This window comes from Oncorhynchus keta, chromosome 18 (genome assembly GCF_023373465.1).
Source record: "Oncorhynchus keta strain PuntledgeMale-10-30-2019 chromosome 18, Oket_V2, whole genome shotgun sequence".
NCBI lineage: Eukaryota > Metazoa > Chordata > Actinopteri > Salmoniformes > Salmonidae > Oncorhynchus > Oncorhynchus keta.
This window is the reverse complement of record NC_068438.1, coordinates 32,320,478-32,342,602: the sequence shown is the minus strand read 5'-3', so window position 1 is coordinate 32,342,602 and position 22,125 is coordinate 32,320,478. Positions and strand designations below refer to the sequence as shown.

The 22,125-nt window shown below is 38.0% G+C and overlaps 1 protein-coding gene across 1 annotated transcript in view; it reads left to right on the top strand.

The window, feature by feature from the left end:
• LOC118396889 (calsyntenin-2-like) overlaps nt 1-22,125 on the top strand; it is a 365,777-nt gene that overhangs the window by 152,328 nt on the left and 191,324 nt on the right. Inside the window, exon 5 of the mRNA XM_052467906.1 lies at nt 4,531-4,716. Coding sequence (XP_052323866.1) covers nt 4,531-4,716 — 186 coding nt within the window. The remainder of the gene's footprint in view (nt 1-4,530; nt 4,717-22,125) is intronic.

Below are 22,125 nucleotides of genomic sequence, written 5' to 3'. Positions count from 1 at the left end.
AGTGTATTACAGTGTAACATCTATGAGAGTATTACAGTGTAACATTACAGTGTAACATCTATGAGAGGCAGTGTATTACAGTGTAACATCTATGAGAGGCAGTGTATTACAGTGTAACATCTATGAGAGGCAGTGTATTACAGTGTAACATTACAGTGTACAGTGTAACATCTATGAGAGGCAGTGTATTACAGTGTAACATCTATGAGAGGCAGTGTATTACAGTGTAACATCTATGAGAGGCAGTGTATTACAGTGTAACATCTATGAGAGGCAGTGTATTACAGTGTAACATCTATGAGAGGCAGTGTATTACAGTGTAACATCTATGAGAGGCAGTGTATTACAGTGTGAAGGCAGTGTATTACAGTGTAACATCTATGAGAGCAGTGTATTACAGTGTAACACATCAGTGTATTACAGTGAGAGGCAGTGTATTACAGTGTAACATCTATGAGAGGCAGTGTATTACAGTGTAACATCTATGAGAGGCAGTGTATTACAGTGTAACATCTATGAGAGGCAGTGTATTACAGTGTAACATCTATGAGAGGCAGTGTATTACAGTGTAACATCTATGAGAGGCAGTGTATTACAGTGTAACATCTATGAGAGGCAGTGTATTACAGTGTAACATCTATGAGAGGCAGTGTATTACAGTGTAACATCTATGAGAGGCAGTGTATTACAGTGTAACATCTATGAGAGGCAGTGTATTACAGTGTAACATCTATGAGAGGCAGTGTATTACAGTGTAACATCTATGAGAGGCAGTGTAGGTATTACAGTGTAACATCTATGAGAGGCAGTGTATTACAGTGTAACATCTATGAGAGGCAGTGTATTACAGTGTAACATCTATGAGAGGCAGTGTATTACAGTGTAACATCTATGAGAGGCAGTGTATTACAGTGTAACATCTATGAGAGGCAGTGTATTACAGTGTAACATCTATGAGAGGCAGTGTATTACAGTGTAACATCTATGAGAGGCAGTGTATTACAGTGTAACATCTATGAGAGGCAGTGTATTACAGTGTAACATCTATGAGAGGCAGTGTATTACAGTGTAACATCTATGAGAGGCAGTGTATTACAGTGTAACATCTATGAGTATTACAGTGTAACATCTATGAGCGTATTACAGTGTAACATCTATGAGAGGCAGTGTATTACAGTGTAACATCTATGAGAGGCAGTGTATTACAGTGTAACATCTATGAGAGGCAGTGTATTACAGTGTAACATCTATGAGAGGCAGTGTATTACAGTGTAACATCTATGAGAGGCAGTGTATTACAGTGTAACATCTATGAGAGGCAGTGTATTACAGTGTAACATCTATGAGAGGCAGTGTATTACAGTGTAACATCTATGAGAGGCAGTGTATTACAGTGTGAGAGGCAGTGTATTACAGTGTAACATCTATGAGAGGCAGTGTATTACAGTGTAACATACAGTGTAACTATGAGAGGCAGTGTATTACAGTGTAACATCTATGAGAGGCAGTGTATTACAGTGTAACATCTATGAGAGGCAGCGTATTACAGTGTAACATCTATGAGAGGCAGTGTATTACAGTGTAACATCTATGAGAGACAGTGTATTACAGTGTAACATCTATGAGAGGCAGTGTATTACAGTGTAACATCTATGAGAGGCAGTGTATTACAGTGTAACATCTATGAGAGGCAGTGTATTACAGTGTAACATCTATGAGAGGCAGTGTATTACAGTGTAACATCTATGAGAGGCAGTGTATTACAGTGTAACATCTATGAGAGGCCTTGCTGTGGATGCTTCTGCTACTGCAGCTTGACAGGACTGGAGTAATGTGTTGTTCAGGGTTATGGAACACACACACATGTGCATGCATGCACACGAACACACACACCCATAGACAAGGTTCTCTCTCTCTCATAGCATAACATATCACTACATCATGTTCCATTGTTTTCTTTTTGTGTTGGAATAAAACATCACACAGTATTCCAAATCAAATCAAGTTGTATTTGTGACGAATACAACAGGTATAGACTTCACAGTGAAATGCTTACTTACGAGCCCTTTCCCACCAATGCAGAGTTGAAAGTAAGAAAATAAGGTAATAAAAATAGAAAATAGCAGCAGTGTATGTGGAGTGTTGTGTGTGTGTTGTCAATATGCATGTGTGAGTGGCATGGTGGTCTAAGGCACTGATTCGCAGTGCTAGCGGTGCCACTAGAGATTCTGGGTTCATGTCCAGGCATCCGGCTGCCACATGGAGACCCATGGGGCGGCACACAATTGGCCCATCGTCGTCCTGGTTAGGGGAGGGTTTGGCTAGCAGGGATGTCCTTGTCCCATCGCGCACTAGTGACTCCTGTGGCGGGCCGGGCGCAGTGCACGGTCGCCAGGTGTACGGAGTTTCCCCTGAAGCATTGGTGCGGCTGGCTTCCGGGTTAAGTGGGCATTGTGTCATGAAGCTGTGCGGCTTGGTTGGGTTGTGTTTCGGAGGACGCACAGCTCTCGACCTTCGCCTCTCCCCAGTCCGTACAGAAGTTGCAGAAGTTGACACAAGTCTGTAACTACCAATTGGATATCACCAAAGTGGGGAGAAAAGGGTTAAAAAGTGTAACATCTATGCGCCTGTGTTTGTGTCTGTTCCTGTGTGAACGTGTGTTTGTAGCACGACCCAGGGTGAGCTGCGCTGCCGTGCCTCATGAATAGGAGTAAATCATTTAGCAGGGACACAAATGGAACAGCTCAGTCACACAGAGTCCCGGCAGGCCCCCCCCACATTCACCGCCTTGCCATCACTGACCTCAATCATCCTCTATATGAGTATGGTAATGAGTCTGTATATGAACCTATATGATAAGGAAAATGAACTAACATGATAGGGTTGAGTGATTCACCAAAATGAACTGAGGTACAATATCTCTACCTGAAAATACATCATATAAGTGACTGATAGCTGGTATTCAGCAGTCATAAAAGTATTCCTTATTAACCTTGAAGACAGCATAGGCAGCAGCTCTACAGAGATGAGATGATGACTTGAATGAAATAATAAAGTCATCAAATAATGTTTTCATCAAATAAAACAAATGTCATATACACGACTGAAATATTTTTTCAGAATCGAACTGAAACCGAACCTACCTCAAATACCACTAATCGCTCAGCACTACTATGTGAGCGGGAATATGAACTCTGATGAGCCAAGTCACTTTCTGGACTGATCAAACATGGAGAGAAAAAAACACAAGAAATCCAGAATAAACTTAATTTCCCAGAGAGAAGGGAAGGAAATAGAAACAACTGGTTGTGTTGCAGTGCAGACAGCAGGTAGACAACAACCACACAGCTTCTGCCAGCAGCCAATCACTGTTGTGGGGGTGTTAGTCTGTCTGTCTGCCTGTCTGTTTTCTGTTTGTGTTTGGGCTGGAGAGAGGCGTTTTCTTGCATCGAACCAAACCACTACAAAACCAGTGTAGCCCACAGCCCTGCAGGCTGAAATAAAACAACAACAAACAGCTGTTGGTGGTGTGTGTGTGTGTGTGTGTGTGTGTGTGTGTGTGTGTGTGTGTGTGTGTGTGTGTGTGTGTGTGTGCGTGCGTGCGTGCGTGCGTGCGTGCGTGCGTGTGCGTGCATGTGCGCGTGCGTGCATGTGCGCGTGTGCGTGTGTGCGTGTGTGTGTGTGTGTTAACGAGCGCAGGGAGTGTGTGTGCGTGTGTGTGTGTTAACGAGCGCAGGGAGTGTGTGTGTGTGTGTGTGTGTGTGTGTGTGTGTGTGTGTGTGTGTGTGTGTGTGTGTGTGTGTGTGTGTGTGTGTGTGTGTGTGTGTGTGTGTGTGTGTGTGTGTGTGTGTGTGTGTGTGTGTGTGTGTGTGTGTGAGGAAGTGAACGTGACAGATTTAACAGTCCACAGGGCAGCGACAGGCTGTTTCCTTTCTTATCCAGTCAGTGTTTCTGTTCAGCTCTGCCTGCATGGTTCTTTCAGCCTGCCTCTCTCTGGCTGCCTGTTTTTCTTAGTTACACACACTGCAGAATAGACACTACAAATGCACACAGCCCACCATTGCACACTGTGAGCGAGCAGGTCTGGCTGAACACTCTACATTTTATTAATGTCACAGTGATTTAGTGAGCACAATACTGTACAGTGGAAAGCGCCATTGATTCACATTATTAGACATTTTATTGACTGCATAAAACTCTGGAATGGGCTGTCGCCTTTTTATTGGGGACCTACAAGGCAGGAATGGACACAAAACCATACATTGTGAAAATCTTCAGACAATGCAACTTTTCAAGTTCTCCAGTTCGAAGGACCGTATATTCACATCCAAGATCACACTGACACTAGTTATCTTCCTGGTTCCACCTCTCTTATTCTCCACCACTGTTATTCTCTCATATCTCTTTCTCTTTCTCTCTCTTTATTTCTCTCTCTCATTCTCTCTCTTACACACACACACACACACACACACACACACACACACACACACACTCCCCACCCCTAACCATTGTGTCTTCTGACTTCCCTAGGCTGGAACAAAAGAGTGGACTATGAGCCAGGCACAGGCAGCAAGCAGTTGTTTCCCAAGATGCATCTGGAGACGTGTGGAGGGCCTCTCTCCTCAGTGAGGACCATGGTGGAGCTACAGACCAGCCATATTGGGAAGGGCTGCGACCGGGAGACCTACTCTGAGAAGTCTCTGCAAAAACTCTGTGGTACGTACCTCATGGGATACATATTTATCTATACATGGTCATAGGTAAGTCAATGTATTTCACTTGATTTACAATTAGAGATTCGTTGCATAACAGAACAAAGCCACTCCAGAAATCAACAGACTGACGCCCCCTAAATGACTAGTCCAATGCCAGTCAATAGCCTACAACACTCTTAATAAGAACACCAGTTAAACTCCCTAGACCCTTATCTGAATGCATAACTCCCTCTCCCCCTCCCCCTATCCCACCCAGTTCCCTCTATATGCATGGTTCACCGCTAAAGAGCCTTTTCAAAGCCTCCCATAGTCATTAACTGATACCAAATAGAATACATTGTAATTGCTTTTTTAAAGCACAATCAATTTGAGATAATGTACAAAGACATCTGCAAACAGAATGTTGGGCTGTGCTTGGCGGCGGTGGCAGGGCTGCGGAGAGGGAGAACTGAGGGAGGGAAGCCTCCACGCATCTATTTACTCCCAGAATCTAATCACTGCAAGTCAGAACCTTTACAAAGCCATGAATAGCAGGCGGGGAGAAACAGGACATTACAGACAGGCAGGAAAAAACATTAATTAATGCGCTGATGTCCTGTTATTAGTGGAAAACTAACAGATGCATGTTTCAATTGTCTATCTGGATGAACAGATATACCAGAGCGATGGGTCATATTGTATCATGTGGTTTATTTGGAGCGTTGCTGGGTTTTGGAGGTACTACTGTCACCATGTAATAGCTGTGTTATAAACATGTATAATAAGGCTTTACTTAGGCCCTACACTGTTACAGTGGGAGTGAGGGCACACAAGTCAATGTTACTCGGGGTATGTTAGTGTTGCAGAGGAGCACTGTGACCAGGCCAGAGTTATGTTTTTCAAGAAGATATGGAGTGGGCGTTGAAAACACAGACAGCGAGAGAGAGAGACAGAGAGAGAGAGAAAGTGAGAGAGAGGATTCATTAATTTAATGTTCTGACGGATGGGTTTGTTTTCCTGTGAAAGGATCACATAACAACAGTCTCTTCTCCGCTGTAACAGCCTGTCTGATTGGCTGTGTGGGGAATTATCACTCGTTATTAACACTGAAAACAACATGAATTACAGCCATCCCTACTTTCTTTCCATTACCATGGTGTTCTGTTTGTTTCTTAGTGTCCATGGAGGTAGATTAAGCAGTATGTACTCTATGCATGGAGGTAGATAAATAAAGCAGTATGTACTCTATCCATGGAGGTAGATAAATAAAGCAGTATGTACTCTATCCATGGAGGTAGATAAATAAAGCAGTATGTACTCTATCCATGGAGGTAGATAAATAAAGCAGTTTGTACTCTATGCATGGAGGTAGATAAATAAAGCAGTTTGTACTCTATGCATGGAGGTAGATAAATAAAGCAGTTTGTACTCTATGCATGGAGGTAGATAAATAAAGCAGTATGTACTCTATCCATGGAGGTAGATAAATAAAGCAGTATGTACTCTATCCATGGAGGTAGATAAATAAAGCAGTTTGTACTCTATGCATGGAGGTAGATAAATGAAGCAGTTTGTACTCTATGCATGGAGGTAGATAAATAAAGCAGTTTGTTCTCTATGCATGGAGGTAGATAAATAAAGCAGTATGTACTCTATCCATGGAGGTAGATAAATAAAGCAGTATGTACTCTATCCATGGAGGTAGATAAATAAAGCAGTTTGTACTCTATGCATGGAGGTAGATAAATAAAGCAGTATGTAATCTATGCATGGAGGTAGATAAATAAAGCAGTTTGTACTCTATGCATGGAGGTAGATAAATAAAGCAGTTTGTTCTCTATGCATGGAGGTAGATAAATAAAGCAGTATGTACTCTATCCATGGAGGTAGATAAATAAAGCAGTATGTACTCTATCCATGGAGGTAGATAAATAAAGCAGTTTGTACTCTATGCATGGAGGTAGATAAATGAAGCAGTTTGTACTCTATGCATGGAGGTAGATAAATAAAGCAGTTTGTTCTCTATGCATGGAGGTAGATAAATAAAGCAGTATGTACTCTATCCATGGAGGTAGATAAATAAAGCAGTATGTACTCTATCCATGGAGGTAGATAAATAAAGCAGTTTGTACTCTATGCATGGAGGTAGATAAATAAAGCAGTTTGTACTCTATGCATGGAGGTAGATAAATAAAGCAGTTTGTACTCTATGCATGGAGGTAGATAAATAAAGCAGTATGTACTCTATGCATGGAGGTAGATAAATAAAGCAGTTTGTACTCTATGCATGGAGGTAGATAAATAAAGCAGTATGTACTCTATGCATGGAGGTAGATAAATAAAGCAGTATGTACTCTATGCATGGAGGTAGATAAATAAAGCAGTATGTACTCTATGCATGGAGGTAGATAAATAAAGCAGTATGTACTCTATGCATGGAGGTAGATTAAGCAGTATGTATTCTATGCATGGAGGTAGATAAATAAAGCAGTTTGTACTCTATGCATGGAGGTAGATTAAGCAGTATGTACTCTATCCATGGAGGTAGATAAATAAAGCAGTTTGTACTCTATGCATGGAGGTAGATAAATAAAGCAGTTTGTACTCTATGCATGGAGGTAGATAAATAAAGCAGTATGTACTCTATGCATGGAGGTAGATAAATAAAGCAGTGTGTACTCTATCCATGGAGGTAGATAAATAAAGCAGTTTGTACTCTATGCATGGAGGTAGATAAATAAAGCAGTTTGTACTCTATGCATGGAGGTAGATAAATAAAGCAGTTTGTTCTCTATGCATGGAGGTAGATAGATAAAGCAGTATGTACTCTATGCATAGAGATAGATTAAGCAGTATGTACTCTATTCATGGAGGTAGATAAATAAAGCAGTATGTACTCTATGCATGGAGGTAGATAAATACATCAGTATGTACTCTATGCATGGAGGTAGATAAATAAAGCAGTTTGTACTCTATGCATGGAGGTAGATAAATAAAGCAGTATGTGCTCTATGCATGGAGGTAGATAAATAAGGCAGTATGTGCTCTATGCATGGAGGTAGATAAATAAAGCAGTTTGTACCTATGCATGGAGGTAGATAAATAAAGCAGTATGTGCTCTATGCATGGAGGTAGATAAATAAGGCAGTATGTGCTCTATGCATGGAGGTAGATAAATAAGGCAGTATGTGCTCTATGCATGGAGGTAGATAAATAAGGCAGTATGTGCTCTATGCATGGAGGTAGATAAATAAGGCAGTATGTGCTCTATGCATGGAGGTAGATAAATAAGGCAGTATGTGCTCTATGCATGGAGGTAGATAAATAAAGCAGTATGTACTCTATGCATGGAGGTAGATAAATAAAGCAGTATGTACTCTATGCATGGAGGTAGATAAATAAAGCAGTATGTACTCTATGCATGGAGGTAGATAAATAAAGCAGTTTGTACTCTATGCATGGAGGTAGATAAATAAAGCAGTATGTACTCTATGCATGGAGGTAGATAAATAAGGCAGTATGTGCTCTATGCATGGAGGTAGATAAATAAAGCAGTTTGTACTCTATGCATGGAGGTAGATAAATAAAGCAGTATGTGCTCTATGCATGGAGGTAGATAGATTAAGCAGTATGTACTCTATCCATGGAGATAGATAGATTAAGCAGTATGTACTCTATGCATGGAGGTAGATAGATAAAGCAGTATGTACTCTATGCATGGAGGTAGATAAATAAAGCAGTTTGTACTCTATGCATGGAGGTAGATAGATAAAGCAGTATGTACTATATGCATGGAGGTAGATTAAGCAGTATGTAATCTATGCATGGAGGTAGATTAAGCAGTATGTACTCTATGCATGGAGGTAGATAAATAAAGCAGTATGTAATCTATGCATGGAGGTAGATTAAGCAGTATGTAATCTATGCATGGAGGTAGATAAATAAAACAGTACGTACTCTATGCATGGAGGTAGATAAATAAAGCAGTATGTACTCTATTCATGGAGGTAGATAAAACAGTATGTACTCTATGCATAGAGATAGATTAAGCAGTATGTACTCTATGCATGGATGTAGATCAATAAAGCAGTATGTACTCTATGCATGGAGGTAGATTAAACAGTATGTACTCTATGCATGGAGGTAGATTAAGCAGTATGTGCTCCATTCATGGAGGTAGATAAATTAAGCAGTATGTACTCTATTCATGGAGGTAGATAAAACAGTATGTACTCTATGCATAGAGATAGATTAAGCAGTATGTACTCTATGCATGGATGTAGATCAATAAAGCAGTATGTACTCTATGCATGGAGGTAGATTAAACAGTATGTACTCTATGCATGGAGGTAGATCAATAAAGCAGTATGTACTCTATGCATGGAGGTAGATAAATAAAGCAGTATGTACTCTATGCATGGAGGTAGATAGATAAAGCAGTATGTACTCTATGCATGGAGGTAGATTAAGCAGTATGTACTCTATGCATGGAGGTAGATCAATAAAGCAGTATGTACTCTATGCATGGAGGTAGATAAATAAATCAGTATGTACTCTATGCATGGAGGTAGATTAAGCAGTATGTAATCTATGCATGGAGGTAGATTAAGCAGTATGTACTCTATGCATGGTGGTAGATAAATAAAGCAGTATGTACTCTATGCATGGAGGTAGATTAAGCAGTATGTACTCTATGCATGGAGGTAGATAAATAAAACAGTACGTACTCTATTCATAGAGGTAGATAAATTAAGCAGTATGTACTCTATTCATGGAGGTAGATAAATAAAGCAGTATGTTATCTATGCATGGAGGTAGATTAAGCAGTATGTACTCTATTCATGGAGGTAGATAAAACAGTATGTATTCTATGCATGGAGGTAGATTAAGCAGTATGTACTCTATGCATAGAGATAGATTAAGCAGTATGTACTCTATGCATGGAGGTAGATCAATAAAGCAGTATGTACTCTATGCATGGAGGTAGATAAATAAAGCAGTATGTAATCTATGCATGGAGGTAGATAAATAAAGCAGTATGTAATCTATGCATGGAGGTAGATTAAGCAGTATGTACTCTATGCATGGAGGTAGATCAATAAAGCAGTATGTACTCTATGCATGGAGGTAGATAAATAAAGCAGTATGTACTCTATGCATGGAGGTAGATAAATAAAGCAGTATGTTATCTATGCATGGAGGTAGATTAAGCAGTATGTACTCTATTCATGGAGGTAGATAAAACAGTATGTATTCTATGCATGGAGGTAGATTAAGCAGTATGTACTATATGCATAGAGATAGATTAAGCAGCTTGTACTCTATGCATGGAGGTAGATTAAGCAGTATGTGCTCTATTCATGGAGGTAGACAAATTAAGCAGTATGTACTCTATTTATGGAGGTAGATAAAACAGTATGTACTCTATGCATGGAGGTAGATAAATAAATCAGTATGTACTCTATGCATGGAGGTAGATCAATAAAGCAGTATGTACTCTATGCATGGAGGTAGATAGATAAAGCAGTATGTACTCTATGCATGGAGGTAGATCAATAAAGCAGTAAGTACTCTATGCATGGAGGTAGATAAATAAAGCAGTATGTACTCTATGCATGGAGGTAGATTAAGCAGTATGTACTCTATGCATGGAGGTAGATAAATAAAGCAGTTTGTACTCTATGCATGGAGGTACATTAAGCATGGAGGTAGATAAACAAAGCAGTTTGTACTCTATGCATGGAGGTAGATTAGCAGCATGTATGTACTCTATGCATGGAGGTAGATAAAACAGTATGTACTCTATGCATGGAGGTAGATAAAACAGTATGTACTCTATGCATGGAGGTAGATTAAGCAGTATGTACTCTATGCATGGAGGATTAAGCAGATACTCTATGCAAGGCAGTATGTAATATATGCATGGAGGTAGATTAAGCAGTATGTACTCTATGCATGGAGGTAGATAAATGAAGCAGTATGTACTCTATGCATGGAGGTAGATAAATAAAGCAGTATGTACTCTATGCATGGAGGTAGATAGATAAAGCAGTATGTACTCTATGCATGGAGGTAGATTAAGCAGTATGTACTCTATGCATGGAGGTAGATTAAGCAGTATGTACTCTATTCATGGAGGTAGATAAAACAGTATGTACTCTATGCATGGAGTTAGATAAATAAAGCAGTATGTAATCTATGCATGGAGGTAGCTAAATGAAGCAGTATGTAATCTATGCATATAGGTAGATTAAGCAGTATGTACTCTATGCATGGAGGTAGATAAATAAAGCAGTATGTACTCTATGCATGGAGGTAGATTAAGCAGTATGTACTCTATGCATAGAGATAGATTAAGCAGTAGGTACTCTATGCATGGAGGTAGATTAAGCAGTATGTGCTCTATTCATGGAGGTAGATAAATTAAGCAGTTTGTACTCTATTCATGGAGGTAGATAAAACAGTATGTACTCTATGCATGGAGGTAGATTAAGCAGTATGTACTCTATGCATAGAGATAGATTAAGCAGTATGTACTCTACGCATGGAGGTAGATCAATAAAGCAGTATGTACTCTATGCATGGAGGTAGATAAATCAAGCAGTATGTAATCTATGCATGGAGGTAGATAAATAAAGCAGTATGTAATATATGCATGGAGGTAGATTAAGCAGTATGTACTCTATGCATGGAGGTAGATCAATAAAGCAGTATGTACTCTATGCATGGAGGTAGATAAATAAAGCAGTATGTACTCTATGCATGGAGGTAGATTAAGCAGTATGTACTCTATGCATGGAGGTAGATTAAGCAGTATGTAATCTATGCATGGAGGTAGATTAAGCAGTATGTACTCTATGCATGGAGGTAGATAAATAAAGCAGTATGTACTCTATGCATGGAGGTCGATAAATAAAGCAGTATGTACTCTATGCATGGAGGTAGATAGATAAAGCAGTATGTACTCTATGCATGGAGGTAGATTAAGCAGTATGTACTCTATGCATGGAGGTAGATTAAGCAGTATGTACTCTATTCATGGAGGTAGATAAAACAGTATGTACTCTATGCATGGAGTTAGATAAATAAAGCAGTATGTAATCTATGCATGGAGGTAGATAAATGAAGCAGTATGTAATCTATGCATATAGGTAGATTAAGCAGTATGTACTCTATGCATGGAGGTAGATAAATAAAGCAGTATGTACTCTATGCATGGAGGTAGATTAAGCAGTATGTACTCTATGCATAGAGATAGATTAAGCAGTAGGTACTCTATGCATGGAGGTAGATTAAGCAGTATGTGCTCTATTCATGGAGGTAGATAAATTAAGCAGTATGTACTCTATTCATGGAGGTAGATTAAGCAGTATGTACTCTATGCATGGAGGTAGATAAAACAGTATGTACTCTATGCATGGAGGTAGATTAAGCAGTATGAAACTCTATGCATAGAGATAGATTAAGCAGTAGGTACTCTATGCATGGAGGTAGATTAAGCAGTATGTGCTCTATTCATGGAGGTAGATAAATTAAGCAGTATGTACTCTATTCATGGAGGTAGATAAAACAGTATGTATTCTATGCATGGAGGTAGATTAAGCAGTATGTACTCTATGCATAGAGATAGATTAAGCAGTATGTACTCTATGCATGGAGGTAGATCAATAAAGCAGTATGTACTCTATGCATGGAGGTAGATAAATAAAGCAGTATGTAATCTATGCATGGAGGTAGATAAATAAAGCAGTATGTAATCTATGCATAGAGATAGATTAAGCAGTATGTACTCTATGCATGGAGGTAGATAGATAAAGCAGTATGTACTCTATGCATGGAGGTAGATTAAGCAGTATGTACTCTATGCATGGAGGTAGATCAATAAAGCAGTATGTACTCTATGCATGGAGGTAGATAAATAAATCAGTATGTACTCTATGCATGGAGGTAGATTAAGCAGTATGTAATCTATGCATGGAGGTAGATTAAGCAGTATGTACTCTATGCATGGTGGTAGATAAATAAAGCAGTATGTACTCTATGCATGGAGGTAGATTAAGCAGTTTGTACTCTATGCATGGAGGTAGATTAAGCAGTATGTGCTCTATTCATGGAGGTAGATAAATTAAGCAGTATGTACTCTATTCATGGAGGTAGATAAATAAAGCAGTATGTTATCTATGCATGGAGGTAGATTAAGCAGTATGTACTCTATTCATGGAGGTAGATAAAACAGTATGTATTCTATGCATGGAGGTAGATTAAGCAGTATGTACTCTATGCATAGAGATAGATTAAGCAGTATGTACTCTATGCATGGAGGTAGATCAATAAAGCAGTATGTACTCTATGCATGGAGGTAGATAAATAAAGCAGTATGTAATCTATGCATGGAGGTAGATAAATAAAGCAGTATGTAATCTATGCATGGAGGTAGATTAAGCAGTATGTACTCTATGCATGGAGGTAGATCAATAAAGCAGTATGTACTCTATGCATGGAGGTAGATAAATAAAGCAGTATGTACTCTATGCATGGAGGTAGATAAATAAAGCAGTATGTTATCTATGCATGGAGGTAGATTAAGCAGTATGTACTCTATTCATGGAGGTAGATAAAACAGTATGTATTCTATGCATGGAGGTAGATTAAGCAGTATGTACTCTATGCATAGAGATAGATTAAGCAGCTTGTACTCTATGCATGGAGGTAGATTAAGCAGTATGTGCTCTATTCATGGAGGTAGACAAATTAAGCAGTATGTACTCTATTTATGGAGGTAGATAAAACAGTATGTACTCTATGCATGGAGGTAGATAAATAAATCAGTATGTACTCTATGCATAGAGATAGATTAAGCAGTATGTACTCTATTCATGGAGGTAGATAAATAAAGCAGTATGTAATCTATGCATGGAGGTAGATTAAGCAGTATGTACTCTATGCATGGAGGTAGATCAATAAAGCAGTATGTACTCTATGCATGGAGGTAGATAGATAAAGCAGTATGTACTCTATGCATGGAGGTAGATCAATAAAGCAGTATGTACTCTATGCATGGAGGTAGATAAATAAAGCAGTATGTACTCTATGCATGGAGGTAGATTAAGCAGTATGTACTCTATGCATGGAGGTAGATAAATAAAGCAGTTTGTACTCTATGCATGGAGGTACATTAAGCAGTATGTATGTACTCTATGCATGGAGGTAGATTAAGCAGTATGTACTCTATGCATGGAGGTAGATAAAACAGTATGTACTCTATGCATGGAGGTAGATTAAGCAGTATGTACTCTATGCATGGAGGTAGATTAAGCAGTATGTACTCTATGCATGGAGGTAGATTAAGCAGTATGTAATCTATGCATGGAGGTAGATTAAGCAGTATGTACTCTATGCATGGAGGTAGATAAATGAAGCAGTATGTACTCTATGCATGGAGGTAGATAAATAAAGCAGTATGTACTCTATGCATGGAGGTAGATAGATAAAGCAGTATGTACTCTATGCATGGAGGTAGATTAAGCAGTATGTACTCTATGCATGGAGGTAGATTAAGCAGTATGTACTCTATTCATGGAGGTAGATAAAACAGTATGTACTCTATGCATGGAGTTAGATAAATAAAGCAGTATGTAATCTATGCATGGAGGTAGCTAAATGAAGCAGTATGTAATCTATGCATATAGGTAGATTAAGCAGTATGTACTCTATGCATGGAGGTAGATAAACAAAGCAGTATGTACTCTATGCATGGAGGTAGATTAAGCAGTATGTACTCTATGCATAGAGATAGATTAAGCAGTAGGTACTCTATGCATGGAGGTAGATTAAGCAGTATGTGCTCTATTCATGGAGGTAGATAAATTAAGCAGTTTGTACTCTATTCATGGAGGTAGATAAAACAGTATGTACTCTATGCATGGAGGTAGATTAACAGTATGTACTCTATGCATAGAGATAGATTAAGCAGTATGTACTCTACGCATGGAGGTAGATCAATAAAGCAGTATGTACTCTATGCATGGAGGTAGATAAATCAAGCAGTATGTAATCTATGCATGGAGGTAGATAAATAAAGCAGTATGTAATATATGCATGGAGGTAGATTAAGCAGTATGTACTCTATGCATGGAGGTAGATCAATAAAGCAGTATGTACTCTATGCATGGAGGTAGATAAATAAATCAGTATGTACTCTATGCATGGAGGTAGATTAAGCAGTATGTACTCTATGCATGGAGGTAGATTAAGCAGTATGTAATCTATGCATGGAGGTAGATTAAGCAGTATGTACTCTATGCATGGAGGTAGATAAATAAAGCAGTATGTACTCTATGCATGGAGGTCGATAAATAAAGCAGTATGTACTCTATGCATGGAGGTAGATAGATAAAGCAGTATGTACTCTATGCATGGAGGTAGATTAAGCAGTATGTACTCTATGCATGGAGGTAGATTAAGCAGTATGTACTCTATTCATGGAGGTAGATAAAACAGTATGTACTCTATGCATGGAGTTAGATAAATAAAGCAGTATGTAATCTATGCATGGAGGTAGATAAATGAAGCAGTATGTAATCTATGCATATAGGTAGATTAAGCAGTATGTACTCTATGCATGGAGGTAGATAAATAAAGCAGTATGTACTCTATGCATGGAGGTAGATTAAGCAGTATGTACTCTATGCATAGAGATAGATTAAGCAGTAGGTACTCTATGCATGGAGGTAGATTAAGCAGTATGTGCTCTATTCATGGAGGTAGATAAATTAAGCAGTATGTACTCTATTCATGGAGGTAGATTAAGCAGTATGTACTCTATGCATGGAGGTAGATTAAGCAGTATGTACTCTATGCATGGAGGTAGATCAATAAAGCAGTATGTACTCTATGCATGGAGGTAGATAAATAAAGCAGTATGTAATCTATGCATGGAGGTAGATAAATAAAGCAGTATGTAATCTATGCATGGAGGTAGATTAAGCAGTATGTACTCTATGCATGGAGGTAGATAGATAAAGCAGTATGTACTCTATGCATGGAGGTAGATTAAGCAGTATGTACTCTATGCATAGAGATAGATTAAGCAGTAGGTACTCTATGCATGGAGGTAGATTAAGCAGTATGTGCTCTATTCATGGAGGTAGATAAAACAGTATGTACTCTATGCATGGAGTTAGATAAATAAAGCAGTATGTACTCTATGCATGGAGGTAGATAAAACAGTATGTACTCTATGCATGGAGGTAGATTAAGCAGTATGAAACTCTATGCATAGAGATAGATTAAGCAGTAGGTACTCTATGCATGGAGGTAGATTAAGCAGTATGTGCTCTATTCATGGAGGTAGATAAATTAAGCAGTATGTACTCTATTCATGGAGGTAGATAAAACAGTATGTATTCTATGCATGGAGGTAGATTAAGCAGTATGTACTCTATGCATAGAGATAGATTAAGCAGTATGTACTCTATGCATGGAGGTAGATCAATAAAGCAGTATGTACTCTATGCATGGAGGTAGATAAATAAAGCAGTATGTAATCTATGCATGGAGGTAGATAAATAAAGCAGTATGTAATCTATGCATGGAGGTAGATTAAGCAGTATGTACTCTATGCATGGAGGTAGATCAATAAAGCAGTATGTACTCTATGCATGGAGGTAGATTAAGCAGTATGTACTCTATTCATGGAGGTAGATAAAACAGTATGTACTCTATGCATGGAGTTTGACATATAAAGCAGTATGTAATCTATGCATGGAGGTAGATTAAGCAGTATGTACTCTATGCATGGAGGTAGATAAATTAAGCAGTATGTACTCTATTCATGGAGGTAGATAAAACAGTATGTACTCTATGCATGGAGGTAGATTAAGCAGTATGTACTCTATGCATAGAGATAGATTAAGCAGTATGTACTCTATGCATGGAGGTAGATTAAGCAGTATGTGCTCTATTCATGGAGGTAGATAAATTAAGCAGTATGTACTCTATTCATGGAGGTAGATAAAACAGTATGTATTCTATGCATGGAGGTAGATTAAGCAGTATGTACTCTATGCATAGAGATAGATTAAGCAGTATGTACTCTATGCATGGAGGTAGATAAATAAAGCAGTATGTACTCTATGCATGGAGGTAGATAAATAAAGCAGTATGTAATCTATGCATGGAGGTAGATTAAGCAGTATGTACTCTATGCATGGAGGTAGATAAATAAAACAGTACGTACTCTATGCATGGAGGTAGATAAATAAAGCAGTATGTACTCTATTCATGGAGGTAGATAAAACAGTATGTACTCTATGCATAGAGGTAGATTAAGCAGTATGTAATCTATGCATGGAGGTAGATTAACAGTATGTACTCTATGCATGGAGGTAGATCAATAAAGCAGTATGTACTCTATGCATGGAGGTAGATAGATAAAGCAGTATGTACTCTATGCATGGAGGTAGATTAAGCAGTATGTACTCTATGCATGGAGGTAGATTAAGCAGTATGTACTCTATTCATGGAGGTAGATAAAACAGTATGTACTCTATGCATGGAGTTAGATAAATAAAGCAGTATGTAATCTATGCATGGAGGTAGATCAATAAAGCAGTATGTACTCTATGCATGGAGGTAGATAAATAAAGCAGTATGTAATCTATGCATGGAGGTAGATAAATAAAGCAGTATGTAATCTATGCATGGAGGTAGATTAAGCAGTATGTACTCTATGCATGGAGGTAGATCAATAAAGCAGTATGTACTCTATGCATGGAGTTAGATAAATAAAGCAGTATGTAATCTATGCATGGAGGTAGATTAAGCAGTATGTACTCTATGCATGGAGGTAGATCAATAAAGCAGTATGTACTCTATGCATGAAGGTAGATAAATAAATCAGTATGTACTCTATGCATGGAGGTAGATTAAGCAGTATGTACTCTATGCATGGAGGTAGATTAAGCAGTATGTAATCTATGCATGGAGGTAGATTAAGCAGTATGTACTCTATGCATGGAGGTAGATCAATAAAGCAGTATGTACTCTATGCATGGAGGTAGATAGATAAAGCAGTATGTACTCTATGCATGGAGGTAGATTAAGCAGTATGTACTCTATGCATGGAGGTAGATTAAGCAGTATGTACTCTATTCATGGAGGTAGATAAAACAGTATGTACTCTATGCATGGAGTTAGATAAATAAAGCAGTATGTAATCTATGCATGGAGGTAGATAAATGAAGCAGTATGTAATCTATGCATATAGGTAGATTAAGCAGTATGTTCTCTATGCATGGAGGTAGATAAATAAAGCAGTATGTACTCTATGCATGGAGGTAGATAAATAAAGCAGTATGTAATCTATGCATGGAGGTAGATAAATAAAGCAGTATGTAATCTATGCATGGAGGTAGATTAAGCAGTATGTACTCTATGCATGGAGGTAGATCAATAAAGCAGTATGTAATCTATGCATGGAGGAAGATAAATAAATCAGTATGTACTCTATGCATGTAGGTAGATTAAGCAGTATGTACTCTATGCATGGAGGTAGATTAAGCAGTATGTAATCTATGCATGGAGGAAGATTAAGCAGTATGTACTCTATGCATGGAGGTAGATAAATAAAGCAGTATGTACTCTATGCATGGAGGTAGATAAATAAAGCAGTATGTACTCTATGCATGGAGGTAGATAAATAAAGCAGTATGTACTCTATGCATGGAGGTAGATTAAGCAGTATGTACTCTATGCATGGAGGTAGATTAAGCAGTATGTACTCTATGCATGGAGGTAGATTAAGCAGTATGTACTCTATGCATGGAGGTAGATTAAGCAGTATGTACTCTATTCATGGAGGTAGATAAAACAGTATGTATTCTATGCATGGAGGTAGATTAAGCAGTATGTACTCTATGCATAGAGATAGATTAAGCAGTATGTACTCTATGCATGGAGGTAGATCAATAAAGCAGTATGTACTCTATTCATGGAGGTAGATAAATAAAGCAGTATGTAATCTATGCATGGAGGTAGATAAATAAAGCAGTATGTAATATATGCATGGAGGTAGATTAAGCAGTATGTACTCTATGCATGGAGGTAGATCAATAAAGCAGTATGTACTCTATGCATGGAGGTCGATAAATCAGTATGTACTCTATGCATGGAGGTAGATTAACAGTATGTACTCTATGCATGGAGGTAGATAAATAAAGCAGTATGTACTCTATGCATGGAGGTAGATAGATAAAGCAGTATGTACTCTATGCATAGAGATGGATTAAGCAGTAGGTATTATATTATTATTATTATGTACTCTATGCATGGAGGTAGATTAAGCAGTATGTACTCTATGCATGGAGGTAGATTAAGCAGTATGTACTCTATTCATGGAGGTAGATAAAACAGTATGTACTCTATGCATGGAGTTAGATAAATAAAGCAGTATGTAATCTATGCATGGAGGTAGATACATGAAGCAGTATGTAATCTATGCATATAGGTAGATTAAGCAGTATGTACTCTATGCATGGAGGTAGATAAATAAAGCAGTATGTACTCTATGCATGGAGGTAGATTACAGTATGTACTCTATGCATAGAGATGGATTAAGCAGTAGGTACTCTATGCATGGAGGTAGATTAAGCAGTATGTGCTCTATTCATGGAGGTAGATAAATTATGCAGTATGCACTCTATTCATGGAGGTAGATAAAACAGTATGTATTCTATGCATGGAGGTAGATTACAGTATGTACTCTATGCATAGAGATAGATTAAGCAGTATGTACTCTATGCATGGAGGTAGATAAATAAAGCAGTATGTACTCTATGCATGGAGGTAGATAAATAAAGCAGTATGTAATCTATGCATGGAGGTAGATTAAGCAGTATGTACTCTATGCATGGAGGTAGATCAATAAAACAGTACGTACTCTATGCATGGAGGTAGATAAATAAAGCAGTATGTACTCTATTCATGGAGGTAGATAAAGCAGTATGTACTCTATGCATGGAGGTAGATTAAGCAGTATGTACTCTATTCATGGAGGTAGATAAAACAGTATGTACTCTATGCATGGAGTTAGACATATAAAGCAGTATGTAATCTATGCATGGAGGTAGATTAAGCAGTATGTACTCTATGCATGGAGGTAGATAAATAAAGCAGTATGTAATCTATGCATGGAGGTAGATAAATAAAGCAGTATGTAATCTATGCATGGAGGTAGATTAAGCAGTATGTACTCTATGCATGGAGGTAGATCAATAAAGCAGTATGTACTCTATGCATGGAGGTAGATAAATACATCAGTATGTACTCTATGCATGGAGTTAGATAAATAAAGCAGTATGTAATCTATGCATGGAGGTAGATTAAGCAGTATGTACTCTATGCATGGAGGTAGATCAATAAAGCAGTATGTACTCTATGCATGGAGGTAGATAAATAAATCAGTATGTACTCTATGCATGGAGGTAGATTAAGCAGTATGTACTCTATGCATGGAGGTAGATTAAGCAGTATGTAATCTATGCATGGAGGTAGATTAAGCAGTATGTACTCTATGCATGGAGGTAGATCAATAAAGCAGTATGTACTCTATGCATGGAGGTAGATAGATAAAGCAGTATGTACTCTATGCATGGAGGTAGATTAAGCAGTATGTACTCTATGCATGGAGGTAGATTAAGCAGTATGTACTCTATTCATGGAGGTAGATAAAACAGTATGTACTCTATGCATGGAGTTAGATAAATAAAGCAGTATGTAATCTATGCATGGAGGTAGATAAATGAAGCAGTATGTAATCTATGCATATAGGTAGATTAAGCAGTATGTTCTCTATGCATGGAGGTAGATAAATAAAGCAGTATGTACTCTATGCATGGAGTTAGATAAATAAAGCAGTATGTAATCTATGCATGGAGGTAGATAAATGAAGCAGTATGTAATCTATGCATATAGGTAGATTAAGCAGTATGTTCTCTATGCATGGAGGTAGATAAATAAAGCAGTATGTACTCTATGCATGAAGGTAGATAAATAAATCAGTATGTACTCTATGCATGGAGGTAGATTAAGCAGTATGTACTCTATGCATGGAGGTAGATTAAGCAGTATGTAATCTATGCATGGAGGTAGATTAAGCAGTATGTACTCTATGCATGGAGGTAGATAAATAAAGCAGTATGTACTCTATGCATGGAGGTAGATAAATAAAGCAGTATGTACTCTATGCATGGAGGTAGATAGATAAAGCAGTATGTACTCTATGCATGGAGGTAGATTAAGCAGTATGTACTCTATGCATGGAGGTAGATTAAGCAGTATGTACTCTATGCATGGAGGTAGATAAATAAAGCAGTATGTACTCTATGCATGGAGGTAGATTAAGCAGTATGTACTCTATGCATAGAGATAGATTAAGCAGTATGTAATCTATGCATGGAGGTAGATCAATAAAGCAGTATGTACTCTATGCATGGAGGTAGATAAATAAAGCAGTATGTAATCTATGCATGGAGGTAGATAAATAAAGCAGTATGTAATATATGCATGGAGGTAGATTAAGCAGTATGTACTCTATGCATGGAGGTAGATCAATAAAGCAGTATGTACTCTATGCATGGAGGTCGATAAATCAGTATGTACTCTATGCATGGAGGTAGATTAAGAAGTATGTACTCTATGCATGGAGGTAGATTAAGCAGTATGTAATCTATGCATGGAGGTAGATTAAGCAGTATGTACTCTATGCATGGAGGTAGATAAATAAAGCAGTATGTACTCTATGCATGGAGGTAGATAAATAAAGCAGTATGTACTCTATGCATGGAGGTAGATAGATAAAGCAGTATGTACTCTATGCATGGAGGTAGATTAAGCAGTATGTACTCTATGCATGGAGGTAGATTAAGCAGTATGTACTCTATTCATGGAGGTAGATAAAACAGTATGTACTCTATGCATGGAGTTAGATAAATAAAGCAGTATGTAATCTATGCATGGAGGTAGATACATGAAGCAGTATGTAATCTATGCATAGAGATAGATTAAGCAGTATGTACTCTATGCATGGAGGTAGATCAATAAAGCAGTATGTACTCTATGCATGGAGGTAGATTAAGCAGTATGTACTCTATGCATAGAGATAGATTAAGCAGTAGGTACTCTATGCATGGAGGTAGATTAAGCAGTATGTGCTCTATTCATGGAGGTAGATAAATTAAGCAGTATGTACTCTATTCATGGAGGTAGATAAAACAGTATGTATTCTATGCATGGAGGTAGATTAAGCAGTATGTACTCTATGCATAGAGATAGATTAAGCAGTATGTACTCTATGCATGGAGGTAGATCAATAAAGCAGTATGTACTCTATGCATGGAGGTAGATAAATAAAGCAGTATGTAATCTATGCATG